This window comes from Oryctolagus cuniculus, chromosome 8, assembly GCF_051225735.1.
Source record: "Oryctolagus cuniculus isolate XC-2025 breed Fujian yellow rabbit chromosome 8, ASM5122573v1, whole genome shotgun sequence".
Lineage (NCBI taxonomy): Eukaryota > Metazoa > Chordata > Mammalia > Lagomorpha > Leporidae > Oryctolagus > Oryctolagus cuniculus.
Window position 1 is genome coordinate 55,090,069 of NC_142874.1, and position 26,144 is coordinate 55,116,212.

Genomic DNA, 26,144 nt, shown 5'->3' on the forward strand with positions numbered 1-26,144 from the left:
CTCTCTTTTATTTTAAAGATTTATTTATTTATTTGAAAGTCAGAGTTACACAGAGAGAGGGGAGAAAGAAAGGTCTTCTATCCGATGGTTCACGCCCCAGTTGGCCACAACGTCCAGAGCTGCACCGATCTGAAGTCAAGAACAAGGAGCTTCCTCCGGGTCCCCAACGCAGGTGCAGGGGCCCAAGAACTTGGGCCATCCTCTACTGCTTTCCCAGGCCATAGCAGAGAGCTGGATTGGAAGTGGAGCAGCCAGGTCTCCAACCAGCGCCCATATGGGATGCTGGCGCCTTAGACCAGGGTGTTAACCCCCTGTGCCACAGTGCCAGCTCCAGAACCCAGAAGATCTATCTCTCTCTCTCTCTCTCTCTCTCTCTCTCTCTAACTCTGACTTTTGAAACAAATAAATAAATCTTAAAAAAAAAAAATTGATGCTTAAGGAAATTAAGTAACTTTCCAAGACTGCATAGTCAGAAGTAAAGCTAGGCCGGCGCCGCCGCTCACTAGGCTAATCCTCTGCCTGCAGCGCCAGTACTCCAGGTTCTAGTTCCAGTTGGGGCACCGGTTCTGTCCTGGTTGCCCCTCTTCCAGGCCAGCTCTCTGCTGTGGCCCGGGAGGGCAGTGGAGGATGGCGCAGGTGCTTGGGCCCTGCACCCACATGGGAGACCAGGAAGGGGTGCCTGGCTCCTGGCTTCGGATCTATGCAGCACGCTGGCCGTAGCGGCCATTTGAGGGGTGGACCAATGGAGGGGAAGACTTTCTCTGTCTCTCTCACTAACTCTGCCTGTCAAAAAAAAAAAAAAATAAAAATCTAAACTTCAACAAATATTTATCGTATACCTGTTGTATGTTGAAGTTACAGTGGCCAGCAGGCCTTTAACATTTAAAAAAAATGTTTCTTTATTTACTTATTTGAAAGAGTTACACAGAGAACAAAAGAGATACGGGGGAGGGAGAGAGGTGAGAGAGAGAGAGAAAGAGAATGAATATTGCCCATCCTCTGGCTCATTTCCCCAAATGGCTGCAATAGCCAGGTATGGGTCAGGCCAAAGCCAGGAATCATGAGCATCTTCCAGATCTCCCATATGGGTGTAGGAGCCCAAGCACCTGGGCCATCTTCTACTGCTTTTCCCCGCCACAGAAGAGAGCTGAATGGGAAGTGGAGCAGCCGGGACTTAAACCAGGGCCCAGATGGGATGCTAGCACTGAAGGTGGCGGCTTTATCTACTACGCCACGGCGCTGGCCCCTTTTTTCAGTCTCTTATCTTTCAGCTTTGTTTTGGTTTCTGTTATAAATTTTCTTAAAATGGTGTAGTCATGTTTAGTAACCACTTATTTTACTTTCTATGTCTTATCTAATAATTTTTCCCTAATTCTGAGGTCATGGGGAAATATTCTATATTTTCTTTTTTTTTTTTTAAATTTTTTTGACAGGCAGAGTGGACAGTGAGAGAGGGAGACAGAGAAGGTCCTCCTTTGCAGTTGGTTCACCCTCCAATGGCCGCTGTGGCCGGCGTGCTGCTGCTGGCGCATCACGCTGATCCGAAGCCAGGAGCCAAGTGCTTCTCCTGGTCTCCCACGCGGGTGCAGGGCCCAAGGACTTGGGCCATCCTCCACTGCACTCCCTGGCCACAGCAGAGAACTGACCTGGAAGAGGGGCAACCGGGACAGAATCCGGCACCCCGACCAGGACTAGAACCTGGTGTGCTGGCGCCACAGGCGGAGGATTAGCCTATTGAGCCGTGGCGCTGGCCCTATATTTTCTTCTAATCCAAAAAAGTTTATATATTTAGGTCTATAGTATACCTTTAGCATGTTTCATGAGTGATGAAAGGTAGTGACAGGTAGATGTTTTTATTTTTATCTTGAATGGATCATCATTTGTCCCAACATCATTTATTAAACAGCCCTTTTTTGGCATGGGCATTTGGTATAGCAGTTGAGACACTGCTTGGGATTCCCACGTTGCATATTGGAGTGATTGATTTTAGTTTCTGATCTGTTTCCAAGTCTTGCTTTCTGCTAAAATGTACACTGGGAGACAGCAGGTGACAGTCCAAATAGTTGGGTCCCTGCCACCCACGTGAGAGACCTGGATTGAATTCTGGGATATTGGTTGTGGCCTGGCACAGCCCTGGCTATTGCAGGCATTAGGGAAATGAACCAGCAGATAGGATGATCTCTCTGTTTCTCTGTCTGCCTTTCAAATAAAATGAAAATAAACTTTAAAAAAGAAGGATGTTTTAAAAAGATTTATTTATTTTTATTTGAAAGAGTTACAGATAAGGAGAGGGAGAGGCAGAGAAATAAAAGTCTTCTATCTGCTGATTGACTCCCAAGGTGGCCACAGTGGCCAGGGCTGGGTCAGGCCAAACCCAGGAGCCAGGAGCTTCTTCCTGGTCTCCCATGTGAGTATGGGGACCCAAGGACTTGGGCCATCCTCTGCTGCTTTCCCAGGCCCATTAGAGAGCTGGATCAGAAGTGAAGTGGCTGGGACTCGAACTGGCACCTATATGGGATACTGGTGATGCAGGTGGCAGCTTTACCTGCTATGCCACAGCACTGGTCCCAAAAGAGGGATTTTTTAGAAATAGTCATTTTTTTCATGGGCTTTAATGCTACCTTTGTCCCATTAAGTTTCCATCGTGGGTGGACTTTTTCTAGCCTTTAAATTCTATTTTTTTTTTATAAAGATGCCTCTATTGCTTCTTTTTTTAAAAATATTTATTTTATTTATTTGAAAGTCAGAGTTACACAGAGAGAAGGAAAGAGAGAGAGAGAGAGAGAGACAGACAGACAGACAGAGGTCTTCTATCTGCTGGTTCACTCCCCAGATGGCTGCAATGGCCAGAGCTGCCTGATCTGAAGCCAGGAGCTTCTTCCAGGTCTCCTACGCGGGTGCAGGGGTCCAAGGCCTTGGGCCATCTTCTACTGCTTTCCCAGGCCACAGCAGAGAGCTGGATGAGAAGTGGAGTAGCTGCAACTGGTGCACATATGGGGTGCTGGTGGCTTTACCTGCAAAGTGCCGGCCCCTGGATTTGTGTAGTTTAACTTCGATGGCATACAAAAACTACTTTCACCCTCCCTACATTTTATAGCTCCCCATCTCTTTAATTTGTTGATGGCACAAAATAACATCTTTACATGTTGTGTATCTAAGAACATAAACCAATAATTCTGTTTTTTTTTTTTTTTTTAAGATTTATTTTATTTATCTGAAAGACAGTTACAGAGAGAGGTAGACAGAGAGAGAGGTCTTCTATCCGCTGGTTCACTCACCCAGATAGCTGCAATGGCTGGAGCTGTGCCAATCCGAAGCCAGGAGCCAGGAGCTTCTTCCAGGTCTCCCATGTGGGTTCAGGGGCCCAAGGACTTCGGCCATCTTCTACTGCTATCCTAGACCATAGCAGAGAGCTGGATCAGAAGAGGAGCAGCTAGTACCAGAACTGGCGCCCATGTGGGATGCCGGTGCTTCAGGCCAGGGCTTTAATGTGCTGCGCCACAGTCTTGGCCCCAAACTAATAATTCTTTTAGATGTGTTTATCTAAGTGTTCAGTTACAAACCAGGTTTTTTTTTTTTTTCTTCAAAGATTTAGTTTTTTATTGGAAAGGCAGAGTAAGAGAGAGAGAGAGAGAGAGAGAAAGGAGGAAGGAGAGAAAGAAAAATTCTGTCTGCTTGTTCACTCCCTAAATGGCTTCAACAGTCAGGGATGGGCCAGGCCAAAACCAGGAGCTTAGAATTCCATCTGGGTCTCCCACATTCGTGGCATGTGCCCAAGCGCTTGAGCTATTGTCGTCTGCCTTCCAGAATGTGTGTTAAATTAAGTAAAATAGGCACTCTGTCGGATGCTGATGCAGGCATCCCAGATAGCTGCGTAACCCACTATGTTATAATGAGTACCCCCAAATACTAGCTGTGGGGAGCAGCCCGGACTGGACTGAGTTACTGGAATTAAGTCTTATTCTATGCATCTGCTCTCCCACAATATGGCGCTGGGAGAGGAGGAAACAGCTTCTACCCAGCTGCCTCTCACCAACTTGACAAGCTGCAGGACCTGCTCCTGATTGGAGGAGAGCAGCGTACTCGGCATGTGGGCAGCCAAGTTAGGATTGGCGGAGGAGGACTATAAAGGAGGAGAGAGACAACATGCACCAGGAACATTTAAGAGGAACATCTGAGCAGCCCCCGAGAGAGCCGGCCGGCGGTGTGCCGCTCCCCCGCGGAAGTGGGGAATGTGGCAGGGGGAACCGCCCTTCCACGGAGGTGGAAGGGACGGTAGCCAACCCGGGAAGAACCAGCAGCAAACCCGGGGAGGGCCGAGCAGACGAAAGAACAGCGCAGGGTCCTGTGTCGTTCCTCCACGAAGAGGGGGAGCGACATAATGGTGCCGTGACTCGGATATGAAGCCTAGGCAGGGTTTAGTGTCGTTCCTCCACGAAGAGGGGGAGCGACACTAGCTTTTATTTAAAAATGTGTAAGTTGAGCCAATATTGGGCACAGTGGGTTAAGCTGCCTCTTCAATGCTGTCTTCACATGAGTGCCAGGTTGAGTCCCTGCTGTTCTACTTTGAATTTAGCTCCCTGCTAATGTGCCTGGAACAGCACTAAAAATGGCCCAAGTACTTGGGCCCCTGCACTCACATGGGATACCTGGAAGAAACTCCAGGCTCCTGGCTTCAGATTGGCTCAGCTCTGGCTGTTGCTGCCATCTGGGGAGTGAACCAGTAGATGGAGGGCTTCTCTGCAACTCTGTCTTTCAAATAAATGGATAAATCTTTAAAAAAATTGTACTCCCTTAATTAAAAAAAATTATTTATTTTTTTAAAGGCAGAGTTACAGAGAGACAGAAGGGGGGAGAGAGAGAGAGAGAGAGAGATAGACAGACAGACAGATAGATAGTATGGGTGTGTGTGTGTTCCATCCATTGGTTTATTCCCCAGATGGCTGTAACAGCCGGAGCTGAGCTGATCTGAAGCCAGGAGCTAAGAGCTTTCTCTGGGTCTTCCATGCAAGTGAAGGGGCCCTAAGGGTGTGGGTCATCTTCCACTGCTTTCTCATAAGAGAGCTGGATCAGAAGTGGAGCAGCTGGGATGCAAACCAGCACCCGTATGGGATCTGGCACCACAGTTGGCAGCCTTACTCGCTATGCCACAGTGCTAGCCCCAAGCCATTATTTTTCAGATATTTTCTCTGCCTTTATTTCTGTCTTCCTTCTGGGACTGTCACAATGCATATGTTGGTTTGCTTGATAGTATCCCACAGGTCCTCTAAACTTTTCTTCAATCATTTTTGTTTCTCTTGTTCGTTTTGTTACTTCCATTATCTTTAAGTTCACTACCCAAATGCTACTTTGAATCTCTTTAGTGAATTTTCTGTTTTGGTTATTTTCAGCTCCAGAAAATTCTTTTTCTTTAAAGATTTATTTATTTACTTGAAAGTCAAAGTTACAGGCCGGCGCCACGGCTCACTAGGCTAATCCTCCGCCTAGCGGCGCCGGCACACCGGGTTCTAGTCCCGATTGGGGCGCCGGATTCTGTCCCGGTTGCCCCTCTTCCAGGCCAGCTCTCTGCTGTGGCCAGGGAGTGCAGTGGAGGATGGCCCAGGTGTTTGGGCCCTGCACCCCATGGGAGACCAGGAAAAGCACCTGGCTCCTGGCTCCTGCCATCGGATCAGCGCGGTGCGCCGGCCGCAGCACGCTGGCCGCAGCGGCCATTGGAGGGTGAACCAACGGCAAAGGAAGACCTTTCTCTCTGTCTCTCTCTCTCACTGTCCACTCTGCCTGTCAAAAAAAAAAAAAAAAAAAAAAGAAAGAAAGAAAGTCAAAGTTACACACAGAGAGAAGGAGAGAGAGAAATCTTCCATCCAGTGGTCATTCTCCAAATGGCTGCAACAGCTGGAGCTTCTTCTGGGTCTCCCATGTGGCTCAAGGACTTGGGCCATCTTCTACTGCTTTCCCAGGCCACAGCAGAGAGCTGGATCGGAAGTGGAACAGCCGGGACTCCAACTGGCTCCTATATGGGATGTCGGCACCTTAGGCGGCTTTACCCACCACACCACAGCGCTGTCCCCTGATCTTATTTCTGTTCTTGTCCCTTTATCTGTTTTCAACCTAGAACCAAATGATAATAATAATCCTTATAATAATCAAGACCTCTCTCTGTGTAAAACCCTTGTTCTTCCTGAAGTAAATGTTAAAAGTCCTTGCAGAAAGTCTACATGGTCCCCTCCCATTATCCCTCTGTCTCCTTCAATTATTCTTTCTAACTTTCACTCACGTGGCATCAACCATATTGGATTTCTTGCTGATCTCTTTTGAGGCTGTTAAATTTTCTGTTTCGTTTGACTAGAAAGCTGTTCCCTCAGTCATTGCTATAGCTTATTCCTCCTTTTGGGTCTTTACTTGTATGTCACATTGAGTCTTTATGAATACTTACTTTGAACTTTAGCCCTCTTTACTGCTAAATGCTCCCTATTCCTTTTGTTCATATATTTCCTTAGCCTTCATCACCACCCATGTGAATGCTGGGTTTTCTTTGCTTGTTTTCTCTTTGCTACCTAGCATGTAAGATTCATAAGGACAGAGACTTTTCCTTTATTTATTGCTGTACCCTTGTTACCTAAAAGTATACCAACATAAAATAGTGCTTAGCTAATATTTGCTGAAAGACCATATTAACAAACGGAGTGTACAGGTTATCCTGGTATAGATAGCTGTTTATTTTTTTTTAATTTAAGTTTATTTCTATACATAAGTTTGTTTAATGCAAAACAAATCCTTGAAAGGATTTAATAAGATTTTCAGCATCTGCACAGATAAATGTACTTTATTCCTAAAGAAAAAAAGCTATTTGGAGCAAGAAACCCTCTTAACATTTTTGCTTAAAGTATGCGTGTATGAAGGCAATATTCATTGTTTCACACATAAAGTCCGCATGATGAATTTTATACTGAAACCAAGATGTCTTATACCTCTCATTTCATCCTCTTCCTCTCTTGATTTAATGCAGCTAACTAGAGTGAAAAATCTGACAAGTTTGTATTAAGGGAAAAGCAACATGCAGAGTTTTGCAGGCCATCTTATGTGCAAAATGAACAGTATAAATGATAAATTTGGTCTTTAAAACCAATCAAGCAATATGACTTATGGTGTTTTAAAAGTCATGTTATTAATATTTGAAAAATTATCTATCGAACATTATGAAAGTTGTCTTTCCAGCTTGGTGGCAAATATTTTACTAAATATACTTTGGTTGCAAATTTTTAAGTTCCCCAAAGATAGGCTTAGTTTATTGATGCTTTTGCTTTACACTGAAGTCTTATCTATAGTATATAAAAGTGAATAAATTAAAGGGGACAAATAAAATGTCTTTTATTTTGCTTATTTAAAAGTTGCTCTTGGGGCTGGCGCTGTGGTAAAGTGGGTAAAGCCATTGCCTGCTTCGAGTCCCGGCTGCTCCACTTCTGATCCAGTTCTCAGCTATGGCCTGGGAAAACAGTGGAAGGTGGCCCAAGTCCTTGGGCCCTTGTATCCGAATAGGAGACCCAGAAGAAGTCCTGGCTCCTGGCTTCAGATCAGCCCGATAGCTGTTTATTTTTATCTTACTCATTTTCACAAAGAAGTAGAGGCAACAAAGTATCTAGTGACTAATTGGAGTCCATGAGAATATTTTTAAGTGAGCAGAGAGGATGACAGTTTAGAGAGTATTAAGAGTCAGAAGAGAACAGGACTTAGGAATGGGACCCTGTAATACCTACATGTGCCCAGAGAGCAGCATGCCCTTGGACGTGTGGGAATGCTGCTCAGGCTTTGTGCTTTGGAGAGCCTCAGCTGGGCTTCCTCTAGCTCAGGGATGGGGAAAGTCCAGAAGGCCTGCAAAACCATTTGGTCTGGCTCTGCCAAGGCAACTGTAGGCAGGACTCAAAAGTCAATAAAGGTATATAGCAGGCTAAGTTTTCTTTTCTTTCTTTCTTTTTTTTTTAGAATTTTATTTATTTATTTGAGAGGCCGAATTACGGAGAGAAAGGTCTTCCATCCACTGGTTCACTCCCCAGATGGTCACAATGGCCATGAGTCTCCCACATGCATGTAGGGACCCAAGCACTTGGGCCATCTTCCACTGCTTTTCCTGGCCATCAGCAGGGAGCTGCATTCGGAGTGGAGCAGCTGGGACATGAGCTGTCACTCATATGAGATGCTAGGCTGTGAGCAGAGGCTTAGCCTATTATGCCACAGTGCCGGCCCCCAGCAGGCTGGTTTTTTTTTTTTTTTTTTTTAATTTATTTAAAAGGAAGAGTTACAGAGAGAAAAGGAAAGAAAGCAAGAGTGAGCAAGGGAGTTAGAGATAGGAATATCTTCCATTCTCTGGTTCACTCCCCAAATGGCTGCAAGGGACAGGGCTGGGCCAGGCTGAAGCCAGGAGCCCAGGACTCCATCTGGATATCCCACATGGGTGGTGTGGATGCAAGTACTTGGCCATCTACTGCCTTTCTGGGCGCATTAGCAGGGAGCTGGATTGGAAGTAAAATAGCTGAAATTTGAACCAGCACCACAATGCTAGGCCCTAGCAGACTTTAAGTTGATTTTGTATGGCATGAATGATGTTTTAAATCTCTAAGTGACTCTTGCCACCACCACCACCACCACCCCCGCCAAAAAAAGGTTCTCCATCCATGTTCTAGCAATCCACAGAGTGAAGATTTTTGGGAAGCAAGGTGATTAGTCTACCTGATATCTTCCTAGATTAATCTGCGAAGTTTGGATCCCAGAATTCCTTGCCCCATGTATCCCTTCACAGGTGTCCTCCCTGATTTTTTCTTGACTGTAGCACACACATGCTCCTGTAGGTCTGAGAGTTGGCTAAGGAGCAACTCTTTGCTGCCATTTTAGCAGAGCTGGGACATGTGGGCTGTGATGCCCATATTTGCAGGCATGTAAAGTCCTTTGTAGTATTGAATGGAGCTGAAGTTTGGAAAAGAAAAGAGGTAGATAGGCCTCAGGTGAGAAAAGGGGGGTGGCCTTTCTCATGCCCTCATAGAACTTGAGGGAATCAGAATTTAAAATTGGAATGGCTATTTAGGTTGTTATAAAAATATATTTGTCGGGGCCAGCGCCGTGGCTCACTTGGTTAATCCTCCACCTGTGGCGCCGGCATCCCATATGGGCGCCACGTTCTAGTCCTGGTTGCTCCTCTCCAGCCTAGCTCTCTGCTGTGGCCCGGGAGGGCAGTGGAGGATTGCCCAAGTACTTGGGCCCCTGCACCCACATGGGAGACCAGGAAGAAGTGCTTGGCTCCTGGCTTTGGATTGGCGCAGCTTGCCGGCCGTGGCAACCATTTGGGGAGTGAACCAGTGGAAGGAAGACCTTTCTCTCTGTCTCTCTCTCTCTCTCTCTCTCTCTCACTGTCTACAACTCTACCTGTCAAATAAATAAATTAAAAAAAATAAAGATATATTTGTCAAGATAGGAGGATAGAATAATAATTCATGGCATATTGGCTTGATTTAAAATATTTAAACAGATGATGTATGGGCTTCCATTTATGTGTACTCTTAAGCCACTTGAGAATAGGGTTGGAATTGTAAGAGTAAGTAGAAAAGGAGTAGCTATAAAGGTAGAAATAAATTCAAGATAGAGTTTCATGGCAGGAATGATAAACAGTGGCACATGTGTCAGAGGTATCAGGTCCTATGAAGACAGACGTGTATCCACTGGACATGACAAGCAGAATTTAGTAAGAAGTTTCATTTGAGTGGCAGCAGATGTCAAACCTTGATAGAAGGGGGTATAACTGGGGAATTAGGAAGTGGAGACAGTACAGAAGATTTCTAGAACTTTATCTGAGAATGGAAGGAACTAGAGTGGTAGCTGGAAAGGTATATAGGATCATGGAAGGGGATTTTCCATTTTTAAGATGAGAGGGTCTTATAAATGTTTATCTCTGAAAGGAGACAACATTAAGAGAAGGTTAAGGAGAAAGAAGGAATACACTGATGGCGCAAGGCCTGAGATCTAGTGTGTAAGTTGATAGATTTGTCTTTGTAAGAAGGAGGGCTATTTGAAGACTTGAGAGACAGAAAAAACAACTTAATGGGTTAACATTGTTTTATAGTACTTTTTGGGTTAGTCGTCCTTTTTCAAACTTGGTTTTATATGCCCGGGGAGCAGGTGTTATACATGTGGCCAGTTATTAAAAACCTGTTGGTTGATTGAAATACAGTCCATAATGGTGCATAAGCTGTGTTTGTTGGGTCTGTCTTTACTCAGAAATTCTTATTTAGTGATTACTTAAAATTTTAAGTTTGATAACCTGCAATAACTTCTTTATTGAGTAAATTATGTAAATATATATCATCAAGTTTTAGAGGTGATTTGCTTAAATAAGTATTTACTATCTGAATCAAATCTAATTTGAGCAAAATGTTTTTGATAGAATTATATTAATACTGTCTTTTTTCCACTCTCATTAGTAGTTCCAAAGAACTGCTGGTTCAGATTTTAGCTTTTGCGAAGTTGTGAAAATAGTGAAGGATGCTTAGACAACTTAACATTCAAATTGTAAGTAAAATTTATTTCTGCTATTTTTATGTGTATGTTTAGAGAACAAATTGTGGAAATAGCCATTACTTTAATATGATCATAGTAAGCTTTAGTGTAGGTATTTTTTTTAAAATACAGATACTTCCTCTTCCAGTTTATGTTTGTGAGATAAAAAAGAGACTAATAATATTGAATCAGTTTTAGTGAAATTTTTGCTTGTATTTATTTTTTTGAATTTATAAATATATTTATTTCCATATCTGTATTGCCACTAATCAAACTTAATATAAGAGTATACTATTAATAGTGATTTATTAGAAATATATACTCTTACTTTGGAAATTTATATTTATTAAATAAAAGTTAAAAAAATATAAAAACAAACAAAATATGTACTCTTTTCTCTTAAAATATGCTTAATTTCTCAGTTTTGACATTTAAAAAATCCTGTTAGCAATACCTGTTGATATATGTGATACATACAAAATAAAAAAAATAACTTTTATGAATAAGTTAATGCATAAATCCATATGGCAGATATATCGACATTCATCTCTATAAGGGGAAAAACTTAGTTTGCTAAGAGGTTACTTGAATAATATATACCTTATTCTTTGAACTAGTAGCAAAACAGTCATTGAGGAAAGATTGATAAAATATGATCATGTAATTCCAAATGGTCTTAATACTGCCATAAGCAAAAATCATTCATTTTAAAAAGTTGTTTATTTACTTACTTCAGAAACAGAGACATAGAGCAAGAACCCTCTAGTCCACTGGTTCACTCTCTAAATGCTTGGATTGGCTGAGGCTGGGCGGGGTGGAAGCCAGGAGTAGGGAACTCAATCCAGTTTTCCCCACAAGGGTGGCGGCAGGAACCCAATTCCTGGAGTCAGGAGCAACGTATTGAACCCCCAAGTATTCTGATGTGGGGCATGGGTATCTTAACTGCCAGGCCAGACACCCATTTCAAGAGTTTTTATTGTATTATTCAAACAAGCAAACAAAATGAGCCAAAGAAGAGCAGAGTATTTACAAATGAATAAATCTTTTAATTTATTAAGTAGGCATATTGTTTTAGAAGTTGTCTCAGTCAGAAGTTGTCTCAGTCCACATATTTAGTGTATAAAAGATTTCAAAAACTTATGCTAAAACATTTCAGAAATAAAACTATTTCATAAAGGTAGAAGTTGTAACATTTTATTTTCTATGCACAACAGATTAGTAAGAAATTGGTGTGTTTTTGAATTTGAGTATTAACTGTTAAGAGGTAGAATGTTCATTACTGCCCTCTTTTGACATAGGATTGTATAAGTCTATCACCTTTTTCTTAGGTAAAGCATTGTTAAAAATTAGATTGCTGTGGTGTAGCAGGTAAAGCTGCCATCTGCATCGCCAGCATCCCAAATAGGCTCCAGTTCGAGACTTTGCTGCTCCACTTCCAATCCAGATCCCTGCTAATGGGAAAGCAGTAGAAGATGGCCCAAGTGCTTGGGTCCCTGCACCCACAAGAGAGATGTGGATGAAGTTCCTGGCTCTTGGCTTTGGCCTGGCACAGCCTTGGCCATTGCAACCATTTGGGGAGTTAACTAGTAGATGGAAGATCTCTATCTCTGTCTCTCTCTGTGCCTTTCAAATAAATAAAAATAAATTAAAAAAAATTAGATTGCAAAAATAAGTTATGCTTTGTACCTGTCCTGTGTATTTTTTAACTTTAAAAATTCTTCCTCTTTTTAGGTTCTCTGGTTTATCATCTTTAGAAGATTGGATATCTGGATATCTACTCTACTCCATCTCTTTTGACTTAAACATGATAATGCAAAACCATAACACTGGCAGTCATCTATGAACCTTTAATTACATTGGTAGTAGCATTTGAAGCTTCCTCAGGGAATTAACAATGACATCAGCTGTGGTTGACAGAGGAGGTTCTGTTGTGGAACTTTCCAGCAATGGAGTAGAAAATCAAGAGGTTAGGCATCTGATGTATTATTTCTCTTTTGTTTGTAGAAATCAATGCATGAACTAATTTTGAAATTAATGGTAAACAGGCATTTGGGAGGAAGAATGCACAATGCATGGAATTGTATGTGTACATGTCATTGTATGTTCATGTACTTGCAATTTAGATGGCTGAGGAAGATACCACAGGACTCACCTGACTAGATGGAGCATGCATATATTAGAGTGAACATAGAGAGAGGGGAAAATGGAGAGAATACTGTAGTATTAGATAGATGAACTTAAACCCTGATAAGACCCATTGTCTGGGTTTATGGAATATAGATATGTACTGTACGTGTATATCTAATTAGATTTATCCTAAGTTAGAATTTTGTAGCTGCTTTACTTGTCATCTTTATTTCTTAGTTATTCTGTTCAATTCAGTGTGGAGATCTGTCATAGTTATTACCATCTAATATGCATGCTTAGGAATTTAACTGTTTAGTAAATCAGAAAAAAATTCAAGTTTTAAAATTTTATAGTTATAAAATTAGGTGTTTATAGTACATTTGGTAATTTTTTGTTAATGATACCATTGAGGAATAAGATGGGAGTAGAGAATGACAGTACTGAAAATGTATGGACTTACAGGTCCTGGCTTCTATTCCCACCATTCAGTAAAGACTGGATATTGGAAGGGATCGAAATTATAATATAATGGTGCTGTCAGAATAATGGACAAATATTTGGTTAGATATGAGGTTAAAAAATGGAGATTTTTCTATATGAAAAGAATCTGTTTTCTCTGTGTTCTGTGAAAGAGCATGATGTTACTCATATTTGGCAGTAGTGTGGTGGTCTAGTGGCATGCCTGTGAAACAAATTCAGACGTCAGAGTGTGTGTTTTAGAGATTGGATTCTTCTTCTTTCTTGGTTGGTGTCTGTTTGGTCTTTTAAGATCCAGATCAGCCATGAGCAAATTAAATGTGAAGTGAGCAAAGTGAAAGTATTCTTTTTCCTTTGTCTGTGGACTTGGTGACTCCTAAATGTTCCTTTTGTATATGAATTCAGAACTAGAGTTCATTAAGAGAGGCCACAGCTACAAAACGTAATTTATTCCCATACTGAATTTGTTTTTTCCTTCAAGATTCACTTTGTGTGCAATCACCTCCAGGCAATGAATCACCATAGATAAGGGACTTGGGCACTTCCATCCTCTTCTGTATTAACAAGACCAAATATTGCTTGTTTTTCAAAGTGCTTATCTCTGTCCTATAGTTTTGGCATTTGATGCAGTGAGGGAAGTGGCCAAGAACAATAGGCACAATATATGTAAATTGTGTGGATTAAGAAGTGTGAGAAATACAAGAACAACAGTTTCTGGAAAGCATATATTTTTTCTTTACATGGAACCCCAGATGCCATGGCCAAGAGAATGCCTTGTCATAAAAGAATCTGATAAGCAAAATGACTTTACCAAGTTGTTACTGACTGATGACTTATTTTGTAATCCTACAGGGTAGTCATGTTTTATGGAGGAAGTCAGAAGTCAGCAGCCTTAATGAGCATTTTGGGTTGTTTGGCACCAGAGTGGGTGAAACTACTCTTGGGGAATTCTTTGTTCAAATTATACTATGTCGATACTCCCTTTAATTCATGTGTTCCTCTGACACACACACATATACACACACAAACATACCTCCACATGTATATATTTAATATGTATTTTAATTGACTTAGCAATTACACCTTATTTATGGGATACATAATACATGTGTACAATGTGTAATGATTGGATCAGTATAATTATCCTATCACCTCAAACATCATTTCTTTTTATTGGGAACATGAAAATTCTGCCTATCAGCTATTTTGAGACAATTAATACCATTATTTGTTTTCCATCGACTACCCTGCTGTTCTATAGAACATTAGAAGTTATTCTTCCTATGCAGCCATACCCTTGTAGTCATTAGCGATCATCTCTCCATTCCCTCCTTTCTGCTATCCTTTGCATCCTCTAGTAATCATTATTCTGTGCTCTACTTCTATGAGATCAACTTTTTAGCTTTCACATATAAATGAGGACATATAGTAATTGTCTTTTGGTGCTTGACATTTTTCACTTAACGTAATGTCCTGCAGGCTCATTCATTTTGCTGCAAATGACAAGATTTTATTCCTTTTTGTTTGCTTGTTTTTTGGCTGAATAATATTCAATTGTGACTGTTTAGTGAATGTCAAGTTCTTTTCTGGGCACCCAGAGATAAAGTATTTCAGAAGAATTATAAAAGTAATACAGATATAGAGAAGGTGGTATATAGGTAATTTAATTAAGGCCATTAGGGAAGCCTTCTCTGAAGAGGTAACATTTCAGTTTAGAGCTAAATGAAGTGAGGCATCTGGGAGGGGAGAGAATTTCAGGAAACGAAAAGTCACAAGTATTGCAAATATATTCTGATTTTACAAAGAGTCTTGAGGATAGTGCTATTTGAAAGATATTTTTTGTCTTAACAACTTTTCAGGATTGTGTTTCCTGCAAATAATAATATCTAGACTCTAAAATGTAGGATGGGATAGGAGTTATTTTTAAGATTTTATAAGCATAGTCTCAGAATCAATGAGACTGAAGCATATGAAAGAAGGCTTCAACTAACAGAGATAAGATTTTATATGGGTAGAGAAGGAGAGGTGGAGGGAGAAGGAAGATAAAGAAAGAGATCTTCTATCTGCTGGTTCACTACCCAAATGGCTATAACAGCTGGTTCTGTGTCAGGCTAAAGCCAGGAGTCTAGAACACCATCCAGGGCTCACGTAGAGTTGGCAGGGGCCCAAGCATTTGGACCATTTGCTACCTCCCCCAGCACATCAGCAGGGAGCTGGATGTTGGAAGCAGAGTAGCCAGGATGAGAACTGGCACTGGGACCTGAGCCCAACCGACTGCACCACAACACTGGCCCCAAGAGATATACTTTGTACTCGGGCAGGAGAGATGGGATTGGTCAATATTGTGGAGGTCAGTTTACCACAATTAACCTATATATTTTAATTCCATGTCTATCAAATATTAGGACAAATTTGGAAAATTAATCACACAAGCCTTAGTAATAACAGGAACAAATATATTACAGGTGGATCTATCAGAAATGGGAGGTTAATACAGAAAAAGGAGCTGGTGCTGTGGCACAGCTGGTAAACCTCCGTCTGCAGCGCTGGCATCCCATATGGGTACTCCTGCTCCACTACTGATCCAGCTCCCTACTAATAACCTGGAAAGCAGCAGAAGATGGCCCAGCTCTGGTTGTTACAGACATTTGGGGAGTGAACCAGTGGATGGAAGCTCTCTGTAACTCTCCTTCTCAATTAAGTAAATAAATCATTTTTAAAAATACAGAAAAAGCTTTTAAATGAGTTTAAATAAAATTTTAAAGTTATACACCAAATGCAAGTTCTAGAGAGTGTCTGCTCTGGCAGAAATTGAGAGTTCTTCCACTTCAGGTCGTGATGAAATAACTGAGTCCAGACTTAATACTCCCATCATAAACAACTAGAAAACGGGACAAGACATATGAAACCACATTTTTGAAACACTGGACGAAGGTCAGCATAGGACTGTACTTCTTGAGAGAAAGAAGGTCATTTCTTTGATTGTACTGGCGTATTGCTCAGAGCTTTTCTGGACCACAGTGTAGGGAAAAGGTGTCTAAACAGAGCTTAACTGTAACACTCAATTGAGGAAACAAAATTTGGGATTTTGGAGACTGAAGCAGCTAAGTTTAGGGGTAGAGTATTTAGTAGGAAGATGCTGCCCGGGGAAAGAACACCAGAACTCTGCCTTGGGGTCCCTGAGTCAATGGCTGAATAATAACCTATTCAGGTGTAACACAGTATTCCAGGAAACAAGGTAAAGAATGTCCAGAAAAGTGTAAGCTCAGTAATTCAGAATTCACTGCGAGATCTTCGGAGTTGTAGTCAGCTGGAGCAGACAGTCCCCTGTGCACAGATAGAGATGTGTGTTATAGGGTAGGAAAAGAAAACTACGAACGAATATCCTTCACAAACATTTTAAAAGGCATTGCTTTTTTTTTTTTCTAAGATTTATTTATCTTTTTGAAAGGCAGAGTTACAGAGAGAGAGAGGGGAAGAGAGAGAAAGAGAGATTTTTCATCTGCTGATTTAGTCCCCAGATGGCTGCAATGGCTAGAGTTGGGCCAGGCCAATGCCAGGAGGAGCCAGGAGCTTCTTCCTGGTCTCTCATGTGGGTAGCAGGGGCCGTAGCACTTGGGCCGTCTTCCACTGCTTTTCCCAGGCCATTAGCAGGGAGCTGGATTAGAAGTGGAGCAACCAGGACATGAACTGGCACCCATATGGGATGCTGGCATTGCAGGCAGTGGCTTAACCAGCTGTGCCACAATACCTGCCCCTTAATGAGGATTCTTAATAAAACACTAACAGTCAAATCCAGCAGCATACAAAAGGGATCATGTCATGACCAAATGAAGTTTATTACATGAAGGTAGGTTTAATCAATGTAATTCACTATATTAACAGTGAAAAAGAAAAATTATGTAGATACAGAAAACTCCTTTGCCATAATTCAACACCTATTCATTATATGGACAGCCTGAATTAGTAATAAAAGTCAAGTCTGAAACCTGATGAAGTGCATCTGTGAAAAGCCACAGCCAACATTATGCTTTAGGTGAAACACTGGCTAGTTTTCCTTTTAAGATGGGGAGCAAAGTCTCAATGTCTGCTCCAAGCATTTCTATTAAACATTACACTGACAACATTACTGCAAGTCAAGAAAAAGAAGACTCATGTTCAAAAAAAAAAAAATGTAGTAAAACTGTCTTTGTTTTTAGAATATACAGTCATTCACATAGAAATTCCTAAGAAATCTACACAGTAACTATTAGACCTAGTAAATTTAGAATGATTGAAAGATTTAAGGAAACTGGGCCCGGAGCCGTGGCTCACTTGGCCTCCTCCGCCTGCCACACCGGCATCCTATATGGGTGCCAGGTTCTAGTCCTGGTCGCTCCTTCTCCAGTCCAGCTCTTTGCTGTGGCCCAGTAAAGCAGTGGAGGATGGCCCAAGTGATTGCCCCCCCCCCCCCCCCCACGTCAGACCAGGAAGAAGTGCCTGGTGCTGGCCATAGCAGCCCAGCCGTTTAGGGGGTGAACTAATGGAAGGAAGACCTTTCTCTCTCTCACTCTCTGTAACTCCACCTGTTATTTAAATAAATAAAAAAATCTTTTTAAAAAAAAGATATAAGGAAACTATGTAAAAATAATTATATATAAAAGTAACATAAATTGGAAAATGAAATTTTAAAAGCAGTACTATTTAACAGAGTTATCAAATAGCAAAGGGATAAATTGATTGAAATCTGTGGAAAACCTATGCACAGTAAACTACAGAATATTGTTGGGAATTAAAGAACTGAATAAATGGAGATAAAGCATTTTTTTATGGATTGGAAGACATGGTTTACGAACAAAGCTGCAGGGCTCACTCATCTGATTTGAAGACTTACTATGAAGCTTTACTAATTGAAACAGTGTGTTATTGGTGTACCAGTGGACATGACTGGTCAGTGGAATGTGATATAGAACCACACATCATGAGGGTGCTTCAGAAAGTTCATGGAAAATGAAATAAGTTTATTTTGGTGCAAAACATTTTTTCCATAATGTTCATTTTCCATGAACTTTTTGAATATTTCTTATGTGAATCGAAACTTTTTTGCACCCAGAAATGTTTATCTTTTAATTCAGTTTTGCCACAGTCTTTTTGAAGTACTCTTGTATAAGTATGATTTTTTTTTAAGATTTATTTACTTATTTGAAAGGCAGAGTTACAGAGAGGCAGAAGCAGAGAGAAATAAAATTCAATGGAGAAGGGATAGTCTTTAACAAATGATGGTGGAGCATCTGGATATCAATATGCAAATAATTGAACCACAGTACTTTCTCACATGGTACACAGTAGTTCAATGTTGGCAACAATATAAAATCTAGACTATAAAAATTTTTAGAAGAGAACAGAAGAGAAGGCGTTCTCATCCTTGAACTAGGCAATAGTTTCTTAGGTTGAACACAAAAGAACATGAACTTTTAAAAAATGCACTTCATTTAATTTAAAACTTTTGCTCTTTAAAAAATACTGTTATCGTAATAAAAAGGAAAACCAGAGATCGGAAGAAAATATTTACAGCATATATACTGACAAAATTGTTATTCTCAACACAATAATAAGGTAGAAGTAACCCGTTATAATAGGTAATAGATTTGAACAGATAACTGTGAATAACCAGTAAACACAAAGATGCTATAGATACTATTAGCTACCAAGGAAATGCAGATGAAAACCACAGAGAGCATCCTACTCTACACTTAACACAAAATGATGGAATTTAAATCGGGAATCGTTAATGCTTTTTTTTTTTCCAGATTTATTTTTATTTATTTGAAAGGCAGAGTTAGAGAGGCAGAGGCACAGAGAGAGAGAAAAAGAGGTCTTCCATTTGCTGGTTCACTCTCCAAATGGGCGTAATGGCTGGAGCTGGGCTGATCTAAAGCCAGGAGCCAAGAATTTCTTCCGGGTCTCCCATGTGAGTGCAGGGACCCAAGGATTTGGGCCGTTTGCTGCTTTCCTTGGCCCTAGCAGAGAGCTGGATTGGAAGTGGAGTAGCCGGGACTCCATTTGGTGCCCATATGAGATGCCAGCACTGCAGGCAGAGGCTTTACCTGCTACTATGCCATAATGCTGGCAATGGACAGTTTTATGGAGTTATGCTACATGTTGGAAGTAATGGGGAGCAGCTGGAACTTTCTACATGGCCAGTGGGAATGTAAAATAATATAACCACTTTGGAAAATAATTTGATAGTTTTTTTTAGAGTAAATGTGTGATTACTGTTTGATCTGCTAACTTGACTTGTTGGTAAATATGGAATGGAAGGAAGGATAGAGAAGAGCAGGGGTGTTTATCAGAGCACCATAGCCATATGAAGATAGGTAAATGGATAAACAGTTGATGTGTCTACAGTGGAATTTTCAACAAGATGAACTATTGATGCATGCCAATATTAAAGAAGTGGGATGTACAAGTGCATCCATTATTGATTTCTATATAAAATTTTAGAAAAGGCAGATCTGTAGAAGTAGGAATCTTGGGCTGGTGCTGTGGCGTAGTGGGTAAAGCCACCGCCTGCAGTACCAGCATCCCATATGGGCACCAGTTCAAGTCCTGGCTGCTCCACTTCTGATCCAGCCCTCTGCTATGGCCTAGGAGAGCAGTAGAAAATGGCCCAAGTCCTTGGGTCCCTGAACCCACATGGGAGACCCGGAAGAAGTTCTTGGCTCCTTCCTGGTTTTGGATTGGCCCAGCTCCTGCCATTGCTGCCATCTGGGGAGTGAACCAGTAGATGGTAGGCTCCCTCCCCCCACCCCGCCCTCTGTGCCTCTGCCTTTCAAATAAATAAATAAATTTTTTTTGTTAATTTATTTGAGTTAGAGAAAGAGAGAAAGGTCTTCCTTCCGTTGGTTCACTCCCCAAATGGCCACTACAGCCAGCGCTGCGCCGATCCAAAGCCAGGAGCCAGGTGCTTCTTCCTGGTCTCCCACACTTGGTGCAGGGGCCCAAGCACTTGGGCCATCCTCCACTGCCCTCCCGGGCCACGGCAGAGAGCTGGATTGGAAGAGGAGCAACCAGGACTAGAACCGACACCCATATGGGATGTCGGCACTGCAGGCGGAGGATTAACCAAATTAGCCATGGCACTGGCTTCATGAATCTTAAAATTAGGAATCTATAGGGGTAGGTTGATGGTTGCCTAGGCCTATGTATAGTGTGTACAGGTGTGTTGTTTACTTTTTCAGTGGTGTAATTGTGGAGTAATGAAAATATGTTTCTTGACTGTAACAGTAGTTACAGGGATGTCTGTGCTTGTGATAATCCATGAATACTTAGAATGGGTGCAGTTTATATAAATATACGTAGATAAAGCTAATTAAAAGTAAGGTTTAAATTCAGTAAAAATATATAATATTAGATTAATATTAGATTTTTAGCTGTTGAGGCAGATTCTGCCACAAATTCAATATTATTCACTTGGTATTTCTTTTTAAAGTTTCCAAATTACCTCTTGGCTTTAAGTTTTTTTTTTTTTTTAAGAGTTCTTTGTTCATATTTGAAAGGCAGATACAGAGAGAAGGGGGGAGGGAGGGAGGGAGGGAGGAGAGAGAGAGCGCTTCTATCCTCTGTTCACTCCCCAAGTGGCCACAATGGCAAGAGCTGGAGGCAGGAGGTTCCTCCTGTTTTCCCACATGAGTGCAGGGGCCCAAGGGCTTAGGCCACCTTCTGCTACTTTCCCAGGCACATTAGCAGGGAGCTGGATTGGAAGTGGAGCAGCCAGGACTTGAATCCACGCTCATATGGGATGCCATCACTATAGGTGGAAGTTTAGTCTGCTAAGCCAAAGAGCCCACCCCATTGGCTTTAAGTTTTTGTGGTTGTCATCTCAATTATTTTTAAATTTAAAGGAAAACCTTTTGATTTTTCTTAGTTATACAGGATTATTGTAAAAAAACAGCAAACTCAAACACATTGAGAAAATCAAAGTCCATCTCTTATCTGCTCACCTCTCTCCCACCATGTTATTAATAGTTTGAGATATATTTTTCTAAACTTTTTAGTGTACATGCAAAATAAGTATGTAGCTGGAATTATATAATACTGTTCTATAGCTCATTCTTCCAACCCCATTTCCCACTTGTTTGTATCATGGATAATCTTCCATTCCAATGTATATATACCTGCCTTAACCTATTAATTGATGCTTAACAGTTTTTTGTTGTATGGACATATGTTAATTTATTGTTATTTTCTAATGTTTTTTTTTTTTCTTTTGCCTTTATAAATATCTAAGTTAGCAGCTAATCTTAAAACTGGCTTAGCATAGCAAGTAGGTTTTTTTTTTTTGTTTTTTTTTTTTTTTTGTTTTTTGACAGGCAGAGTGGACAGTGAGAGAGAGAAACAGAGAGAAAGGTCTTCCTTTTTCCGTTGGTTCACCCCACCATGGCCGCTGAGGTCAGTGCCCTGCGGCTGGTGCACCTCACTGATTGAAGCCAGGAGCCAGGTGCTTCCTCCTGGTCTCCCTTGAGGGTGCAGGGCCCAAGTATTTGGGCCATCCTCCACTGCATTCCCAGGCCACAGCAGAGAGCTGGACTGGAAGAGGAGCAACCAGGACAGAATCCAGCGCCCTGACCGGGACTAGAACCTGGTGTGCCAGCGCTGCAGGTGGAGGATTATCCTAGTGAGCCGTGGCGCCGGCCGCAAGTAGTTTTTAGTTAGGTAATATTTATTTGGAACAGCTTCTAGGGGAGATAGAGGAGATTAGTTCCTCCAAAGTCTGACAAACCTTGTGTTTCAGTTTTTGCTTTTTTAAAAAATTTATTGATTTATTTGAGAGACAGAGAGAATAGAAGAGACACGAAGATCTTCCAGCTGCTATTTCACTTCAAATATGCATTTTTATTTAAAAATTTTTTTCAAAATATTTATTTATTTTATTTGAAAGTCAGAGTTATAGAGAGAGAGAGGGCGAGACAGAGAGGAAGATCTTCCATCCCTGGTTCACTCCCCAAATAGCTACACTGGCCTGAGCTGGGCTGATCTGGAACCAGGAGCCAGGTCTCCCGTGTTGGTGCAGGGGCCCAAGCACTTGGGCCATCTTCTGCTGCTTTCTGAGGCCATTAGCAGAGAGATGGATTGGAAGTGGAGCAACCGGGACTCGAATTGGCTCCCATATGACGCCAGTGCCTCAGGTGTCAGTTTTATATGCTACGTTATTGTGTAGGCCTCATGTTTCAGTTTTGATAAGACTTTTGAAGGTGATGTTAAGTCGATCACAAGAACAAAAATGTTAAACAAATATATGTGTTTTCTATCATACTCTTGTATTTCATGTCTATTTGTATGTTCCTAAACTACTGTGGTGAAAGGATTACTATACTAATATCAGCACTTTGGAAGGGTCTTCTCATACCAGGATCAAATCTACTTGTGTTATTTTATTTTCAGGGACATTGCAGGGACCCAAGCACTTGGGCCATCTTCTGCTGCTTTCTCAGGCTCATTAACAGGGAGCTAGATCAGAAGTGGAGCAGCCAGAACTTGAACTGGTATCCATATAGTGTTGTGGCATTGCAGGTAGATGCTTAACCTGCTACGCTGCAATACTAGTCCTGAACTGGTCCTTTAGCAGATGAAAATCATTTGGACAGATGTGGAGGCTGCAGTATAACATGAGCAAAAGTCAAAGCTGTGCTTTTGTTTAGGAATTAAAAGCAATGTCAGTAGTGAAACAGCTGATGTGAAATAATGTAGAAAATAAGGCTTTAAAGGTATTAGTTTATTGCCATAACAATATCAAAGTGACTTAATAGAAATTTATTGTCCTACAATTCTCAAGTTCAAAATCAAGGTGTTGATATATTCTTCTGAGGGTTAAGAGAGAGAATGTCTCACTCCTCTCCTGGTTTCTGTTAGCTTCAGGCCATTCTTTGCTTGTACATTATGTTCTTGTGTTTATACATTGTTTTCTCTCTATTTGTCTTGGTCTCTGTCCAAAATCCTTCCCTCCTTTTAATGATATATTCAAATTAGTTTAGGACTTGTCCTGATGATCTCATCTTACCTTGATCATTTGTGAAGACCCTATTAGCAAATAAGGTCCTATTCAAAGAACAGTTTACATGGTGGGGATACAATTCAACTTGTGGAACGGATGGGTTTGAAGTTATATATCAGAGTGTTAAGACCGTCATTTAGTGTGTTAAACTTTGCTTTTAGACAAATGGGAAGTCATTAAAATTTTTTTTGTGCAAAGAAGTAACACAGGTGATTTGATTATGGTGTGAGAAGATCCTTCAAGTTGAGGGCACATAATAGATTTGTGGATTATTATTGTTGTTACAGTGTAATGATAGCCATCATTACTTGAATATTTTGTGCTGTACACTATGCTACTTTGTGCATAATTAATTTACAAGAGACTTTATGAGGTATGAATGTTGTTATCTCTTTTAAATATGAAGCCTGAGATTACAGGAGATGACAAAGTTGGGGACCAGGGAGAGTTGGTGATAATTTGTTTTGCTTAGACATGTTAAACTTGAAGTATTGGCTGAATTCCTGTAATGATATTGAGTAGTTTAAAATTTGGTTCTGGAATTCAGGAGATGGGTCAGAGTAGAGGATGTATACTTAGTAATCATAAGCATTGAGTTGCTACTTAAAACCATAAGGAATGGGCTTACAGAGAAGGTGGTATTCAGTAAAAACAGAGGAGATGCTATAGAGTGATAGTAAGTTGCCAGATTTCAGTCATCGGAGGTGAAAGAAGAGTCAAGAGATGCTTAAATGCAGAGTGGTAGACGAAGAAGGAATAAAGAATTCAAGTTTTAAAAATTTCAGAGAGAAAGAATGAGCTGTTCTGTCTTCTGGTTCACTCTCCAAATGCACAATAGAAGGAGGTGGTTCTCCTACATGGATGGCAGGATCCCAGTTTCTTGAGTCATCACTGCTGGCCCTGGTGTGTGTGTGTGTGTGTGTGTGTGTATGTGTACATTAGCAGGAAGCTGGAATCAGGAGCTGGCTCTGGTTTTCAAACCCAGGTACTCTTACATGGGACTTGAGCAACCTTAACCACCAAGCTAAACACCCACCCCAGAAGAAAGAATTTTAAGATGAGGTGATAATCATTGTTTAAAAGGCTGCAGAGAAGCAGTGAAGAATGAAAAGTAAAATAGAACTTTAGTTATTACTGTCAATTTTTTTAAGATTTATTTATTTATTTGAAAGGCAGAGAGAGAGAAAAAGAGAAAGTCTTCCATCTGCTAGTTCACTGCCCAAATGGCAGCAATGGCATGAGCTGAGCCGATCAGAAGCCAGGAGCTTCTCCCCTAGGTGGGAGCAGGGGCCCAAGGACTTGGGCTGTCTTCCAGTGCTTTCCCAAGCCATAGCAGAGAGCTGGATCGGAAGTAGAGCAGATGGGACTCAAATCAGAGCTCATATGGGATGCTGGCACTACAGGTGATGGCTTTACCCACTATGCCACGGCACTGGCTCCTTTGCTGTAATTTAAGAGACTAGTTGAAGTGAGATGATAGAATTCATAATAGCGGGCGCTGCTGCACACTAAGCTAATCCTCTGCCTGCGGCGCCGGCACCCCGGGTTCTAGTCCCAGTTGGGGCACCAGATTCTGTCCCGGTTGCTCCTCTTTCAGTCCAGCTCTCTGCTGTGGCACCGCATGGGAGACCAGGAGGAAGCACCTGGTTCCTGGTTTCAGATCGGCACAGCGAGCCAGCTGCAACGCTCTGGCCATAGCGGCCACTTGGGGGTTGAACCAACGGAAAAGGAAGACCTTTCTCTCTGTCTAACTGCCTGTCCAAAAAAAAAAAAGAATTCAGAATATATGGTATATATGCAGATGATTCAGGGAGTTAGAAACATTCCTAAATGATACATGGTTTTGAACAAATGGTGTACCAAGTTAAAGCTAACTTAGTTAAGAAAGGGCAGTATTATTATAGTTAAATGAAAGCTTCCAGGAGAAGACAGCTGAGAAATCTAATGTGAGCCTCACTGAGTTTCAAGAGCTTCTCTTTAGGTAATCAGTGAGCAATGTCAGGAGTTAATTTCGGGGAAACAGAGGCACATCCTGGTCAGATATTTGGCATTGCTACTGTATGTGTTTAGTATTGCATATTTGTTCAGTGGGTATATGGTCATGTGGAGAAGGTGCTGTTCTATATTTTTGGTTTCTAAGCTGTTGGTCTTCCTCTAGCATTTAGGAGTAGATCAAAGCAGAACACTTCTGGAAGGTGAGGTGAATGTTCTCAGCTGATTCATGCAGTAGGGCACAATGGAGTGAGTAGGTACATCAGCACAAGCCAAGTGGGGATAAACATCTGGAACAGGCTCACCTGAGGGTTCTCTCCTTAGGAACATTGTCAGTGGTTATCTTGGGAGTGAAAGCTCATCGTGCTGTCTCAGGAATCACATTGCTCAAATCTGTACTGGTTGCCCTTTAAATCCGGTACACAGTTGGGATCTTAGAATCTCCATAATCTTCCTGAAGAGTCCTGTTGCCTCTTGTTGGATCTCCTGTGTTCTGTTTCCTACGTCACCTATTTTTAAGTTTACCCTTTCTTGTTTTGGTGAGATACATTCTCTATTTGCATCTTGAAAAATGATGGATAGAAGGCAGGTATTTTATGTATGAGAAATTACGTTTATTCTACTTTTGGAAGATTGTTTGCCTGGGTGAAGAATTCTGAATTGGAAATACTTCTCCTTCATAATTTTGAAGAAATGTCTCCATTGTTATCTTTCTTCCAGTATGTCTTTAGAGAAAACTAAAACCTGCATCCTGTTTGTTTATGTATATCCTATATTTTTTTATGGAACCTTATAGAATCTTTGTGTTCCCAGAATTATGATATGCCTAAGTATAGCTGTCCCTTCATTTTTTTCTTTTTAAGTAGACACCTAGTGAAAGAACAGCTCATAACTGTCAGTTCTAGAAAATATTCTTGATTTGCTTCTTTGATTTCTTATATTCCTCCTCTCCCCCTTATTTTATTTTTCTAGA

General features: G+C 41.2%; 1 protein-coding gene across 39 annotated transcripts in view; it reads left to right on the forward strand.

Moving 5' to 3' along the window:
- Positions 1-26,144, forward strand: part of ELF2 (E74 like ETS transcription factor 2) — a 113,384-nt gene that overhangs the window by 22,271 nt on the left and 64,969 nt on the right. For 25 of the 39 annotated variants that reach the window (XM_070047551.2, XM_070047560.2, XM_070047548.2 and 22 more), the window contains exons 2-3: positions 10,467-10,554; positions 12,274-12,508. The exons of 9 other annotated variants lie outside the window; for them this stretch is intronic. In XM_070047551.2, the coding sequence (XP_069903652.1) occupies positions 12,437-12,508 (72 nt within the window). In that variant the 5' untranslated portion in view covers positions 10,467-10,554; positions 12,274-12,436. Of the gene's footprint in view, positions 1-10,466; positions 10,555-12,273; positions 12,509-26,144 lie in introns of those variants that run through there. 5 more of the 39 variants (XM_070047552.2, XM_070047555.2, XM_089302867.1 and 2 more) reach the window with 1 other exon arrangement.